General features: G+C 49.1%; 1 protein-coding gene across 6 annotated transcripts in view; it reads left to right on the forward strand.

Annotated features, from left to right (window-relative positions):
* Positions 1-16,027, forward strand: part of HGS (hepatocyte growth factor-regulated tyrosine kinase substrate) — a 102,234-nt gene that overhangs the window by 32,998 nt on the left and 53,209 nt on the right. For all 6 annotated transcript variants that reach the window (XM_063961190.1, XM_063961191.1, XM_063961189.1 and 3 more), the window contains exons 7-9: positions 14,428-14,496; positions 14,682-14,806; positions 14,961-15,039. In XM_063961190.1, the coding sequence (XP_063817260.1) occupies positions 14,428-14,496; positions 14,682-14,806; positions 14,961-15,039 (273 nt within the window). The remainder of the gene's footprint in view (positions 1-14,427; positions 14,497-14,681; positions 14,807-14,960; positions 15,040-16,027) is intronic.

Below are 16,027 nucleotides of genomic sequence, written 5' to 3' on the forward strand. Positions count from 1 at the left end.
GTATGCACCCAAAAAGCTGGGTGCTCCTGCTTCTAAGCAGACTATTGCTCGTTGGATTTGTAGTACAATTCAGCTTGCACATTCTGTGGCAGGCCTGCCACAGCCAAAATCTGTAAATGCCCATTCCACAAGGAAGGTGGGCTCATCTTGGGCGGCTGCCCGAGGGGTCTCGGCTTTACAACTTTGCCGAGCAGCTACGTGGTCAGGGGGGAACACGTTTGTAAAATTCTACAAATTTGATACCCTGGCTGAGGAGGACCTGGAGTTCTCTCATTCGGTGCTGCAGAGTCATCCGCACTCTCCCGCCCGTTTGGGAGCTTTGGTATAATCCCCATGGTCCTGACGGAGTCCCCAGCATCCACTAGGACGTTAGAGAAAATAAGATTTTACTTACCGATAAATCTATTTCTCATAGTCCGTAGTGGATGCTGGGCGCCCATCCCAAGTGCGGATTGTCTGCATTACTTGTACATAATTATTGTTACAAAAATCGGGTTATTATTGTTGTGGGCCATCTTTTCAGAGGCTCCTTCGTTGTTATCATACTGTTAACTGGGTTCAAATCACAAGTTGTACGGTGTGATTGGTGTGGCTGGTATGAGTCTTACCCGGGATTCAAGATCCTTCCTTATTGTGTACGCTCGTCCGGGCACAGTACCTAACTGAGGCTTGGAGGAGGGTCATAGGGGGAGGAGCCAGTACACACCATGTGATCCTAAAAGCTTACTTTTTGTGCCCTGTCTCCTGCGGAGCCGCTAATCCCCATGGTCCTGACGGAGTCCCCAGCATCCACTACGGACTATGAGAAATAGATTTATCGGTAAGTAAAATCTTATTATTAAAGCGGGACAGAAGCCCGCCGCTGAGGGGGCGGGGCTTCTTCCTCAGCACTCACCAGCGCCATTTTTTCTCCACAGCTCCGCTGATAGGAAGCTCCCCAGGCTCTCCCCTGCAGATACACGGTAGAAGAGGGTAAAAAGAGAGGGGGGGGGCACATAATTTGGCGCAAAAATCAATATAACAGCGGCTACTGGGTTAACATTGTTACTGTGTTATTCCTGGGTTATATAGCGCTGGGGTGTGTGCTGACATACTCTCTCTCTGTCTCTCCAAAGGGCCTTGTGGGGGAACTGTCTTCAAATAGAGCATTCCCTGTGTGTGTGGTGTGTCGGTACGCTTGTGTCGACATGTTTGACGAGGAAGGCTATGTGGAAACAGAGCGGGAGCAAATGAATGTGGTGTCTCCGCCGACGGCGCCGACACCTGATTGGATGGATATGTGGAAGGTTTTAAATGATAATGTTAATTCCTTGCATAAAAGGTTGGATAAAGCTGAAACCTTAGGACAGTCAGGGTCTCAGCCCGTGCCTGATCCTATGTCGCAGAGGCCGTCAGGGTCTCAGAAGCGCCCACTATCCCAAATTGTTGACACAGATACCGACATGGATTCTGACTCCAGTGTCGATTACGATGATGCAAAGTTACAGCCTAAATTGGCTAAATCCATCCGTTATATGATTATAGCAATTAAGGATGTGTTGCACATCACAGAGGAAACACCAGTCCCAGACAAGAGGGTTCATATGTATGGGGAAAAAAGGCAGGTGGTGACCTTCACCCCTTCACACAAGCTAAATGAGTTATGTAAAAAGGCTTGGGAATCTCCAGATAAAAAACTGCAGATTTCCAAACGGATGCTTATGGCGTATCCTTTCCCGCCAACGGACAGGTTACGCTGGGAATCCTCCCCTAGGGTGGACAAAGCTTTAACACGCTTATCCAAGAGGGTAGCCCTGCCATCACAGGATACGGCCACCCTAAAAGATGCTGCGGATAGAAAGCAAGAGGGTACCCTGAAGTCCATTTATACACATTACCTTACTAAGGCCGGCAATTGCGTCGGCCTGGGTGTGTAGTGCTGTAGCAGCATGGACGGATACCTTATCTGAGGAACTGGATACCTTAGACAAGGATACTATATTAATGACCCTGGGGCATATAAAAGACGCTGTCCTATATATGAGAGATGCTCAAAGAGACATTAGCCTACTGGGCTCTAGAATAAATGCTATGTCGATTTCTGCCAGAAGGGTCCTGTGGACTCGGCAATGGACAGGTGATGCCGACTCAAAAAGGCACATGGAGGTTTTACCTTACAAGGGTGAGGAATTATTTGGGGAGGGTCTCTCGGACCTGGTCTCCACAGCTACTGCTGGAAAGTCAAATTTTTTGCCATATGTTTCCTCACAACCTAAGAAAGCACCGTATTACCAAATGCAGTCCTTTCGATCACAAAAAGGCAAGAAAGTCCGAGGTGCGTCCTTTTTTGCCAAAGGCAGGGAGCTGCACAACGCAGCTAGTTCTCAGGAACAGAAGTCCTCCCCGGCTTCCACTAAATCCACCGCATGACGCTGGGGCTCCACAGGCGGAGCCAGGCCCGGTGGGGGCGCGTCTCCGAAATTTCAGGCACAAGTGGGTTCACTCCCAGTTGGATCCCTGGGCAATAGAGATTGTGTCTCAGGGATACAAGCTGGAATTCGAAGAGATGCCCCCTCACCGATACCTCAAATCGGCCCTGCCAGCTTCCCCCTTAGAGAGGGAAATAGTGTTAATTGCAATTCACAAATTGTATCTTCAACAGGTGGTGGTCAAGGTTCCCCTCCTTCAACAAGGAAAGGGTTATTATTCGACCATGTTTGTGGTACCGAAACCGTACGGTTCGGTCAGACCCATATTGAATTTAAAATCCCTTAACATATACCTGAAAAGGTTCAAGTTCAAGATGGAGTCGCTCAGAGCGGTCATCGCAAGCCTGGAAGGGGGGGGTTTTATGGTGTCTCTGGACATAAAGGATGCATACCTTCATGTCCCCATTTATCCACCTCATCAGGCGTATCTCAGATTTGTGGTACAGGATTGTCATTACCAATTTCAGACGTTGCCGTTTGGGCTCTCCACGGCACCGAGAATATTTACCAAGGTAATGGCTGAGATGATGGTACTCCTGCGGAAGCAAGGGGTCACAATTATCCCATACTTGGACGATCTCCTCATAAAGGCGAGGTCAAGAGAGCAGTTGCTGATCAGCGTAGCACGCTCTCTGGAAGTGTTACGACAATACGGCTGGTTTCGAAATATTCCAAAGTCGCAGTTAATTCCTACGACTCGTCTGCCTTTCCTGGGCATGATTCTGGACACAGACCAGAAGAGGGTTTATCTCCCGATGGAGAAGGCTCAGGAGCTCATGACACTGGTCAGAGACCTATTGAAACCAAAACAGGTGTCAGTGCATCACTGCACGCGAGTCCTGGGAAAGATGGTGGCATCATACGAGGCCATTCCCTTCGGCAGGTTCCATGCAAGGACCTTTCAATGGGATCTACTGGACAAATGGTCCGGATCACATCTTCAGATGCATCGGTTAATCACCCTATCCCCCAGGGCCAGGGTGTCTCTCCTGTGGTGGCTGCAGAGTGCTCACCTCCTCGAGGGCCGCAGATTCGGCATTCAGGACTGGGTCCTGGTGACCACGGATGCAAGCCTCCGAGGGTGGGGGGCAGTCACACAGGGAAGAAATTTCCAAGGTCTGTGGTCAAGTCAGGAGACTTGCCTCCACATCAACATCCTGGAACTAAGGGCCATATACAACGCCCTACGCCACGCGGAGTCCCTACTTCGCGACCAACCGGTTCTGATTCAGTCAGACAACATCACCGCAGTGGCTCATGTAAACCGCCAAGGCGGCACAAGGAGCAGGGTGGCGATGGTAGAAGCCACCAGAATTCTTCGCTGGGCGGAGAATCACGTAAGCGCACTGTCAGCAGTGTTCATTCCGGGAGTAGACAACTGGGAAGCAGACTTCCTCGGCAGGCACGACCTCCACCCGGGAGAATGGGGACTTCATCAAGAAGTCTTCATTCAGATTACAAATCGATGGGAACTGCCACAGGTAGACATGATGGCGTCCCGTCTCAACAAAAAGCTACAACGGTATTGCGCCAGGTCAAGAGACCCTCAGGCGATAGCTGTGGACGCCCTGGTAACACCGTGGGTGTTCCAGTCGGTCTATGTGTTTCCTCCTCTTCCTCTCATACCCAAGGTGCTGAGAATCGTAAGAAGAAGAGGAGTGAGAACAATACTCATTGTTCCGGATTGGCCAAGAAGGCCTTGGTACCCGGAACTGCAAGAAATGCTCACAGAGGACCCATGGCCTCTGCCTCTCAGACAGGACCTGTTGCAACAGGGGCCCTGCCTGTTCCAAAACTTACCGCGGCTGCGTTTGACGGCATGGCGGTTGAACGCCGGATCCTAGCGGAAAAAGGCATTCCGGAGGAAGTTATTCCTACGCTGATAAAGGCTAGGAAGGACGTGACAGCAAAGCATTATCACCGCATATAGCGAAAATATGTTGCTTGGTGTGAGGCCAGGAAGGCCCCTACAGAGGAATTCCAGCTGGGCCGTTTCCTTCACTTCCTACAGTCGGGAGTGACTTTGGGCCTAAAATTGGGTTCCATTAAGGTCCAGATTTCGGCCCTATCCATTTTCTTTCAAAAAGAACTGGCTTCTCTGCCTAAAGTTCAGACGTTTGTAAAGGGAGTGCTGCATATTCAGCCCCCTTTTGTGCCTCCAGTGGCACCTTGGGATCTTAACGTGGTGTTGAGTTTCCTGAAATCACACTGGTTTGAACCACTCAAGTCGGTGTAATTGAAATATCTCAAGTGGAAGGTGGTCATGCTACTAGCCTTGGCTTCGGCTAGGCGGGTGTCAGAATTGGCGGCTTTGTCACAAAAGCCCTTATCTGGTTTTCTCTGACGTCCTAGTGGATGCTGGGACTCCGTCAGGACCATGGGGATTAGCGGCTCCGCAGGAGACAGGGCACAAAAATAAAAGCTTTAGGACTAGGTGGTGTGCACTGGCTCCTCCCCCTATGACCCTCCTCCAAGCCTCAGTTAGGTTTTTGTGCCCGTCCGAGCAGGGTGCAATCTAGGTGGCTCTCCTAAAGAGCTGCTTAGAAAAAGTTATTAGGTTTTTTATTTTCAGTGAGTCCTGCTGGCAACAGGCTCACTGCAACGAGGGACTTAGGGGAGAAGAAGTGAACTGACCTGCGTGCAGGATGGATTGGCTTCTTAGGCTACTGGACACCATTAGCTCCAGAGGGATCGAACACAGGCCCAGCTCTGGAGTCCGGTCCCGGAGCCGCGCCGCCGACCCCCTTGCAGATGCCGAAAAGTGAAGAGGTCCAGAAACCGGCGGCAGAAGACTTTTCAGTCTTCATGAGGTAGCGCACAGCACTGCAGCTGTGCGCCATTGTTGTCAGCACACTTCACACCAGCGGTCACTGAGGGTGCAGGGCGCTGGGGGGGGGCGCCCTGGGCAGCAATGATAATACCTTGTTCTGGCTAAAAATACATCACATATAGCCCCTGGGGCTATATGGATGTATTTAACCCCTGCCAGGTCTCACAAACACCGGGAGAAGAGCCCGCCGAAATAGGGGGCGGGGCCTATCTCCTCAGCACACAGCGCCATTTTCCTGCTCAGCTCCGCTGCGAGGAAGGCTCCCAGGACTCTCCCCTGCACTGCACTACAGAAACAGGGTAAAACAGAGAGGGGGGGCACTTTTTTGGCGATATTGATATATTTAAGCTGCTATAAGGATACAACACTTCTGTAGGGTTGTTCCTATATATTTATAGCGCTTGGGTGTGTGCTGGCAAACTCTCCCTCTGTCTCCCCAAAGGGCTAGTGGGGTCCTGTCTTTGATAAGAGCATTCCCTGTGTGTCTGCTGTGTGTCGGTACGTGTGTGTCGACATGTATGAGGACGATGTTGGTGTGGAGGCAGAGCAATTGCCGGTAATGGTGATGTCACCCCCCAGGGAGTCGACACCGGAATGGATGGCTTTATTTATGGAATTACGTGATAATGTCAGCACGTTACAAAAATCAGTTGACGACATGAGACGGCCGGAAAACCAGTTGGTACCTGCCCAGGCGTCTCAGACACCGTCAGGGGCTGTAAAACGCCCTTTACCTCAGTCGGTCGACACAGACCCAGACACGGACACTGAATCTAGTGTAGACGGTGAAGAAACAAACGTATTTTCAAGTAGAGCCACACGTTATATGATCACGGCAATGAAGGAGGCTTTGCATATCTCTGATACTGCAAGTACCACAAAAAGGGGTATTATGTGGGGGGTGAAAAAACTACCTGTAGTTTTTCCTGAATCAGAGGAATTGAATGATGTATGTGATGAAGCGTGGGTTAACCCAGATAGAAAAGTGCTAATTTCAAAAAAGTTATTGGCATTATACCCTTTCCCGCCAGAGGTTAGGGCGCGCTGGGAAACACCCCCTAGGGTGGATAAGGCGCTCACACGCTTATCAAAACAAGTGGCGTTACCGTCTCCTGATACGGCCGCCCTCAAGGATCCAGCTGATAGGAGGCTGGAAACTACCCTAAAGAGTATATACACACATTCTGGTGTTATACTGCGACCAGCCATCGCCTCAGCCTGGATGTGCAGTGCTGGGGTGGTCTGGTCGGATTCCCTGACTGAAAATATTGATACCCTGGATAGGGACAGTATTTTATTGACTATAGAGCAATTAAAGGATGCTTTTCTTTATATGCGAGATGCTCAGAGGGATATTTGCACTCTGGCATCGAGAGTAAGTGCGATGTCCATATCTGCCAGAAGAAGTTTATGGACGCGACAGTGGTCAGGTGATGCGGATTCCAAACGACATATGGAAGTATTGCCGTATAAAGGGGAGGAATTATTTGGCGTAGGTCTATCGGATCTGGTGGCCACGGCAACTGCCGGAAAATCCACCTTTTTACCTCAGACCCCCTCCCAACAGAAAAAGACACCGTCTTTTCAGCCGCAGTCCTTTCGGTCCTATAAGAACAAGAGGGCAAAAGGACAGTCATATCTGCCCCGGGGCAGAGGAAGGGGTAAGAGAGGGCAGCAAGCAGCCCCTGCCCAGGAACAGAAGCCCTCCCAGGGTTCTGCAAAGCCCTCAGCATGACGCTGGGGTTGTACAAGCGGACTCAGGAGCGGTGGGGGGTCGACTCAGGAATTTCAGCGCACAGTGGGCTTGCTCACAGGTGGACCCTTGGATCCTGCAGGTAGTATCTCAGGGTTACAGGTTGGAATTCGAGAAGTCTCCCCCTCGCCGGTTCCTAAAGTCTGCTTTGCCAACGACTCCCTCAGACAGGGCGACGGTATTGGAAGCCATTCACAAGCTGTATTCCCAGCAGGTGATAATCAAGGTACCCCTCCTACAACAGGGAAAGGGGTATTACTCCACGCTATTTGTGGTACCGAAGCCGGACGGCTCGGTAAGACCTATTCTAAATCTGAAATCTTTGAACCTGTACATACAAAAATTCAAGTTCAAGATGGAATCACTCAGAGCAGTGATAGCGAATCTGGAAGAAGGGGACTTTATGGTGTCCCTGGACATAAAGGATGCTTACCTGCATGTCCCAATTTGCCCTTCACATCAAGGGTACCTCAGGTTCGTGGTGCAAAACTGTCATTATCAGTTTCAGACGCTGCCGTTTGGATTGTCCACGGCACCTCGGGTCTTTACCAAGGTAATGGCCGAAATGATGATTCTTCTGCGAAGAAGAGGCGTATTAATTATCCCTTACTTGGACGATCTCCTGATAAGGGCAAGGTCCAGAGAACAGCTGGAGGACGGAGTAGCACTAACCCAAGTAGTGCTGCAACAACACGGGTGGATTCTGAATTTTCCAAAATCTCAGTTGACCCCGACAACACGTCTGCTGTTCCTGGGAATGATTCTGGACACGGTTCAGAAAAAGGTGTTTCTTCCGGAGGAGAAAGCCAAGGAGTTATCCGAACTTGTCAGGAACCTCCTAAAACCAGGAAAAGTGTCTGTGCATCAATGCACAAGAGTCCTGGGAAAGATGGTGGCTTCTTACGAAGCAATTCCATTCGGCAGATTCCACGCACGAACTTTTCAGTGGGATCTGCTGGACAAATGGTCCGGATCGCATCTGCAGATGCATCAGCGGATAACCTTATCGCCACGGACAAGGGTGTCTCTTCTGTGGTGGTTGCAGAGTGCTCATCTGTTAGAGGGCCGCAGATTCGGCATACAGGACTGGGTCCTGGTGACCACGGATGCCAGTCTGAGAGGCTGGGGAGCGGTCACACAGGGAAGAAACTTCCAGGGAGTATGGTCAAGCCTGGAGATGTCTCTTCATATAAATATACTGGAGCTAAGAGCAATTTACAATGCTCTAAGCCTGGCAAAACCCCTGCTTCAGGGTCAGCCAGTGTTGATCCAGTCGGACAACATCACGGCAGTCGCCCACGTAAACAGACAGGGCGGCACAAGAAGCAGGAGAGCAATGGCAGAAGCTGCAAGGATTCTTTGCTGGGCGGAAGATCATGTGATAGCACTGTCAGCAGTGTTCATTCCGGGAGTAGACAACTGGGAAGCAGACTTCCTCAGCAGACACGATCTACACCCGGGAGAGTGGGGACTTCATCCAGAAGTCTTCCACATGATTGTGAACCGTTGGGAAAAACCAAAGGTGGATATGATGGCGTCTCGCCTCAACAAAAAACTGGACAGGTATTGCGCCAGGTCAAGAGACCCTCAGGCAATAGCTGTGGACGCTCTGGTAACACCGTGGGTGTACCAGTCAGTGTATGTGTTTCCTCCTCTGCCTCTCATACCCAAAGTACTGAGAATTATACGGCAAAGGGGAGTAAGAACGATACTCGTGGCTCCGGATTGGCCAAGAAGAACTTGGTACCCGGAACTTCAGGAGATGCTCACGGAAAATCCGTGGCCTCTACCTCTAAGACGGGACCTGATTCAGCAGGGACCGTGTCTATTCCAAGACTTACCGCGGCTGCATTTGACGGCATGGCGGTTGAACGCCGAATTCTAAAGGAAAAAGGCATTCCAGAAGAGGTCATTCCTACACTGGTTAAAGCCAGGAAGGAGGTGACTGCACAACATTATCACCGCATTTGGAGAAAATATGTTGCGTGGTGTGAGGCCAGGAAGGCCCCCACGGAGGAATTTCAACTGGGTCGATTCCTACATTTCCTGCAAACAGGATTGTCTATGGGCCTCAAATTGGGGTCCATTAAGGTTCAAATTTCGGCCCTGTCGATTTTCTTCCAGAAAGAATTGGCTTCAGTTCCTGAAGTCCAGACTTTTGTAAAAGGAGTACTACATATACAGCCCCCGGTTGTGCCCCCAGTGGCTCCGTGGGACCTGAATGTAGTTTTGGATTTTCTCAAATCCCATTGGTTTGAGCCACTCAAATCGGTGGATTTGAAATATCTTACATGGAAAGTAACCATGCTACTGGCCCTGGCTTCAGCCAGGAGAGTATCAGAATTGGCGGCTTTATCGTATAAGAGCCCATATCTGATTTTCCATTCGGACAGGGCAGAACTGCGGACGCGTCCTCAGTTTCTGCCTAAGGTGGTGTCAGCGTTTCACCTGAACCAGCCTATTGTGGTGCCTGCGGCTACTAGCGATTTGGAAGATTCCAAGTTGCTGGACGTTGTCAGGGCATTGAAAATATACATTTCAAGGACGGCTGGAGTCAGAAAATCTGACTCGCTGTTTATACTGTATGCACCCAACAAGCTGGGTGCTCCTGCTTCTAAGCAGACGATTGCTCGTTGGATTTGTAGCACAATTCAACTTGCACATTCTGTGGCAGGCCTGCCGCAGCCTAAATCTGTCAAGGCCCATTCCACAAGGAAGGTGGGCTCATCCTGGGCGGCTGCCCGAGGGGTCTCGGCATTACAACTCTGCCGAGCAGCTACGTGGTCGGGGGAGAACACGTTTGTAAAATTCTACAAATTTGATACCCTGGCTAAAGAGGACCTGGAGTTCTCTCATTCGGTGCTGCAGAGTCATCCGCACTCTCCCGCCCGTTTGGGAGCTTTGGTATAATCCCCATGGTCCTGACGGAGTCCCCAGCATCCACTAGGACGTCAGAGAAAATAAGATTTTACTTACCGATAAATCTATTTCTCGTAGTCCGTAGTGGATGCTGGGCGCCCATCCCAAGTGCGGATTGTCTGCAATACTTGTACATAGTTATTGTTACAAAAAAATCGGGTTGTTATTTGTTGTGAGCCGTCTGTTCAGAGGCTCCTACGTTTGTCATACTGTTAACTGGGTTTAGATCACAAGTTATACGGTGTGATTGGTGTGGCTGGTATGAGTCTTACCCGGGATTCAATATCCTTCCTTATTGTGTACGCTCGTCCGGGCACAGTATCCTAACTGAGGCTTGGAGGAGGGTCATAGGGGGAGGAGCCAGTACACAATACCTGATCCTAAAGCTTTAGTTTTGTGCCCTGTCTCCTGCGGAGCCGCTAATCCCCATGGTCCTGACGGAGTCCCCAGCATCCACTACGGACTACGAGAAATAGATTTATCGGTAAGTAAAATCTTATTTTTTTTTATTTTTTTTTAAAAGATTTTTCTAAACATTTGCAGAGGAAGATACAAAGTTCTGGGAAACTGCCCCAAAGGTGGATGCTCCTATCTCTCATTTGGTGAGATCAAGTGAATTCTGGTATGCAGTCGGATGACCCATTAGAGGCTATTCAACTGGCTGAACAAATTTCTGAGGCTCTCGTTTATGTTGGGGAGGCCTTGTTGGACTCGGCCTAGTTAAAATCACGTGTATTTGTTCTAGCGATTACGGCGAGGCGTTCACTATGGCTTCGTGTTTGGAACGCTGATTCTGTTTCAAAACAGACTTTGACAGCCATTCCGTTTAAAGGTGAATTTCTTTTTGGTCCAGAACTTAAAAAGATTATTTCCGACACTACGGGTGGCAAGAGCCCGTTTCTTCCAGTTGCCTCTCAAAAATCAAAGGCAACAAAATTTCGGTCTTTTCGTACTCAAAGCAGGGGTGGTGTCCAGTCCTTTCGAGCCTTTTCACGGTTTCCACACAGAGGATACTGTGGTAGAGGCGCATAGGCACCTCGTAGACCGGCAGCCAAGCCTACCGACAAGCCTGCCGTTTGACGCGGGGAGCAATCAGGAGGGATCCTTGGTGGTGAGAGGATTACTACAGTTCAAAGACAGGTGGCTCCTGTCACATCCAGATCGGTGGATGACAGGGGTCATAACCAGAGGTTACATTTTGGACCTCAAGGAACCTGTTCCACACCGTTTTTTTTCGTCACTCCTCTCCCAAGCGATGCCTCCAGGCGACAAGCACCCATTCGGGCAATTTACACACTTTTACAGCAAGGAGTAATTTCTTCAGTTCCCAAATTTCAAGAGGGTCGGGATTTTACTCAAGTCTTTTTCTGGTAAACAAAACCGGACGGTTAATTTCGACCCATTTTAAACCTAAAATGCCTAAATCCGTGTCTGTCCACCCACAAATTCAAGATGGAATAGATATGTTCGATCATCTCGGCCATGGAACCGGAGGAGTATTTGGCATCTATCGACATAAAAGACGCATACCTTCATATTCCAATTGGGTCGGGTCATCACCAACTGTTGAGGTTCGCACAAGGCCCTTGGCATTTCCAGTTTCGGGCTCTTCATTTCGGTCTTTCCACAGCCCCTCGGGTATTTACAAAAATATTGGGTCACGTGGTGGCAATCCTCAGATGTCAGGGGGTCAACATTACTCCTTACCTGGACGATTTTGTTGATAAAGGCTCCGTCACCGGACCTTCTTCAACATCTACAACGCACTACGGAGACACTCCAATCCTTCGGATGGATTGTGAATTTTCGGAAATCTTCCTTGATTCCCTCTCAGGAGATGATTTTCCTAGGTCTCCTGTTCGACACAAGACGTCAGAAGGGTTTTCTTCCCCAGGGCAGTCTTCAGGATCTGCAATCCAGAGTCCGCTCCCTGTTACAATTGCCGAGGGTCTCGGTCCCCCGATGTATGCAGGTGTTGGGCAAGATGGTGGCGACGTTCGAAGCAGTACCATATGCCAGATTCCATGCTCGAGCCCTTCAGGCTCAGATTCTGGGCTCTTGGAATCAAACGAGTCCACATCTGGACTTGCAATTGTGCCGGCTGTCGGTTCGGACTCGACAGTCTCTCCATTGGTGGCTTCACAGTCCCAATCTATCCAAGGGTGCACCGTTCGCTGTTTGGTCTTGGATGATGGTCACCACAGATGCCAGCCTAGTCGGTTGGGGGCGGTGTTTCAACCTCAGCACTTCCAAGGTCTCTGGAACGGTCAAGAATCGATGTTACCGATCAACATTCTCGAGTTAAGAGCAATTCGATATGCTCTACTTCAGGTACAAAACGGAGTCCAAAGTCATCCAGTGCGCATTCAATCGGACAACGCCGCGGCGGTGGCTTACATAAACAAACAGGGCGGAACTCGCAGTTGGAGAGCCATGCAGGTGGTCGCCCATATCCTACTGTGGGCAGAAAGGTGGGTTCCGACCATCTCCGCAGGAGTGGACAACTGGGAAGCGGATTTCTTAAGCCTTCACACCATTCATCCGGGAGAATGGGAACTTCATCAGGAGGTCTTTCTGACCCTGGTGTCTCTGTGGGGAACACCCGACATCGATCTCATGGCATCCTGTCTAAACCGAAAGCTCCCTCGGTATGGTTCGCGAACTCAGGACCCTCAAGTAACACTAATCGATGCATTAACCGCTCAGTGGCAATTTCGACTGGTATATGTGTTTCCACCAATTACCTTGATACCGCGTCTACTTCAACGCATCCGGAGAGAGGGTTTTCCGGTCATTCTTGTAGCACCAAACTGGCCTTGTCGTCAGTGGTACACTCTTCTCCGCAGCATGGTGACCAAGGAACTGTTTCATCTGCCCTTGCGACCCGATCTCCTGTCCTTGTCACCATCACGATTTAAATCTTCTGGCTTTGACGGCTTGGTTCTTGCATCCAGCATTTTAAGAGCAAAAGGGTTATCTCGACTGGTGGTGAAGACTATGCTTCAGGCTAGAAAACCAGTCACTTCTCGTGTTTTATCACAGAGTACGGCGTATTTACATTGCTTGGTGTGAAAGACGTGGGTTGTCACCGCACCTCTTTCGTTTACCTCGCCTGTTATCCTTCCTTCAGGATGGTCTGACTAAAGGACTTCGTTTGTCTTCCCTTAAGGGACAGATTTCGGCATTGTCGATTCTTTTTCAGAAAAGATTGGCTCTCATTCCGGAGGTTCAAATATTCCTTCTGGGTGTAGTCAGGATTCAGCCTCCTTTTGTTCCTCCGGTTCCACTGTGGGATTTAAATCTGGTTCTTCAGGCGCTCCAGAAGCCTCCATTTGAGCCGCTGGACTCTGTTGAGCTTCGCTATCTTACTCTAAAGGTGGTTTTTCTCTTGGCCATTGCTTCGGCCAGCAGTGTTTCCGAGTTAGCTGCGCTTTCTTGCAAAAACCGCCTTTGTTGGTCTTTCATGAAAATCGAGTGGTCTTACGTACGAAGCCTTCCTTATTGCCAAAGGTTGTCGGCTTTCCATATGAATCAGGACATAGTCCTTCCAGCGTTTGTTCCGGACTCTTCTGGACAGGATTGTCATTTAGAGTTTAGATGTTAGAGCTTTACGAATTTATTTGTCCCGTACTAAGGATATTCGTCATACGGATACCTTGTTGTTTTTGATCGACGCAACCAAGCGTGGCTGGCCGGCCTCTTAGAACACGGTGGCACGCTGGGTTGCTTCTGCTATTCGGCAGGCTTATATTTCTTCGGCGTTGCCTGTTCCTGACTCCATTGAGGACTCATTCGACTAGGGCTGTTGGAGCTTCCTGGGCTGTTCGCGGTGGTGTTTTTGTCGAGCAGCTGTGTAGGGTGGCGACCTGGTCGTCCTTGCATACCTTCACTAAGTTTTACTGGTTTCATACTTTTGGTTTGGAGACTGCCTCTGTTGGGCGTCAAATTTTACAGACAGCTATGCCGTCTGTATCTCCCTCCTCTCATTAGCTTACTTTGGGAAATCCCATTAGTAAGTGCGCAGCGTCCCCCAGATGGATGAAAGAGAAAAGGTGATTTTTGTTACTTACCGTAAAATCTCTTTCTCTGATTCCATCTGGGGGACGCTGCGATCCCTCCCATATGTTTGTCTGGTTTATCCAGTTAATTTTTTTCGGTCTATCTCCTTTGGCGTGGCTAAACGTTAACTGAGGTGCTGGCTAGACAGGAAGGAGATGGGAGGGGTTAGAGGGGGGAGGAGTCAGGTTTTTAATAGTTCTGTGCCAAACTCCACAACCACACACCTCTAACCCATTAGTAAGTGCGCAGCGTCCCCCAGATGGAATCAGAGAAAGAGATTTTACGGTAAGTAACAAAAATCACCTTTTTGGTTTTTAATTTGTTTTTTCTTCATGTGCTGCTTTTATGGTAAAAATGATTGAAAATAAAATGACCTTGGCACATTTATTACTCTGCAGGCTCCAGATTGGGTTGATGCTGAGGAGTGTCACCGCTGCCGTGTTCAGTTTGGTGTAGTCACACGAAAGGTAGGTGCACATTTCTCCTCAGTGTTCTAAGCCTCTATTCATTATAGACTTGTTTCCCACATACATTATTTTTGTAGTCTGCCAGTCGTATGGTTTTCTGATCCTTATGCGTTTGACAGCGTTCATGTAGATTGTTGCTTGCCTCTGTTTCACCTGTACTTAGAAGTGTATCCTTTCCTTTGCAGCATCACTGTAGGGCCTGTGGGCAGATATTCTGTGGAAAATGCTCTTCCAAGTATTCCACCATCCCCAAGTTTGGTATTGAGAAGGAAGTGCGTGTATGTGAGCCCTGCTATGAGCAGCTGAACAAGTAAGAATGTCTGCACAGATGTTATGGGACAAGGGAGCAGGTTGGGAAGGGGAGGGGGCACTTTTGCATACTTGAGCCCTAATACCTCCTCTTATGTGAAACCCTCTTTCGAACCCTGACACATACCTGCCATGCATATCTTTTCCCATTACAGGAAGGGTGAGGGAAAAGCCACCTCTACTGGTGAACTACCCCCTGAGTATTTGACCAGCCCCCTATCCCAACAATCACAGGTGAGTTGTTCATTTCAGCTTCTTCAGTTTTAGTTTTTAACCAAAACGGAATATCCCTGTTTAGAGACTGTCACATGTGGATATGAAAAGACTTTAGCAGTGATAGACCGTATAATTCAAGTGTTCTTCAGGTTGTCCTTGCAAGTTCTGATTTGTGATAGTGAAAATAATAGACCATCCATATTCCTATAGAAACAATAATTAAGGTTTTCATCATTGAACAGTACTTCTTAATACATTATGATCTGGGACTCGACTGTGACAAAGCTGTTTTGTGTAGTCTGTCTCTTGATGTTGGAGCAGAAGCTATATGTATTCTACATGGCTCCAGGGAAATAGTGGTCTGAAGGTTTTATGTATTGCTTGAGTTGGCAACAGGGATAAAAATGAGGAAAGCATAACTGGTAACTGTAATAGATAGCTTATCATTGGTGGTCCATATTAAGGCATAACACACGATCAGTCCTAAAATTACAGCAGGGTCCTAATAATCCATAATAAAGGGAATATACTTCTGGGAAAGGATGTTTACTTGACGGGCTTTTAAATATGTCTTACTCACTGTATTTCTCTTACGTCCTAGAGGATGCTGGGGACTCCGTAAGGACCATGGGGTATAGACGGGCTCCGCAGGAGATAGGGCACCTAAAAAGAACTTTGACTATGGGTGTGCACTGGCTCCTCCCTCTATGCCCCTCCTCCAGACCTCAGTTAGATCTTGTGCCCAGAGGAGAATGGGTGCACTGCAGAGAGCTCTCCAGAGTTTTCTGTGGAAAAAGAATTTTGTTAGGTTTTTTATTTTCAGGGAGTCCTGTTGGCAACAGGCTCCCTGCATCGTGGGACCTAGGAGAGAGAAGCAGAGCTGGCTTGTAAAGTTGGGCACTGCTTCTAGGCTACTGGACACCATTAGCTCCAGAGGGAGTCGGAACACAGGTCTCACCTGGGGTTCGTCCCGGAGCCGCGCCGCCACCGTCCTCCTCACAGATGC

The sequence above is a fragment of the Pseudophryne corroboree genome, chromosome 3 (assembly GCF_028390025.1).
Source record: "Pseudophryne corroboree isolate aPseCor3 chromosome 3, aPseCor3.hap2, whole genome shotgun sequence".
NCBI lineage: Eukaryota > Metazoa > Chordata > Amphibia > Anura > Myobatrachidae > Pseudophryne > Pseudophryne corroboree.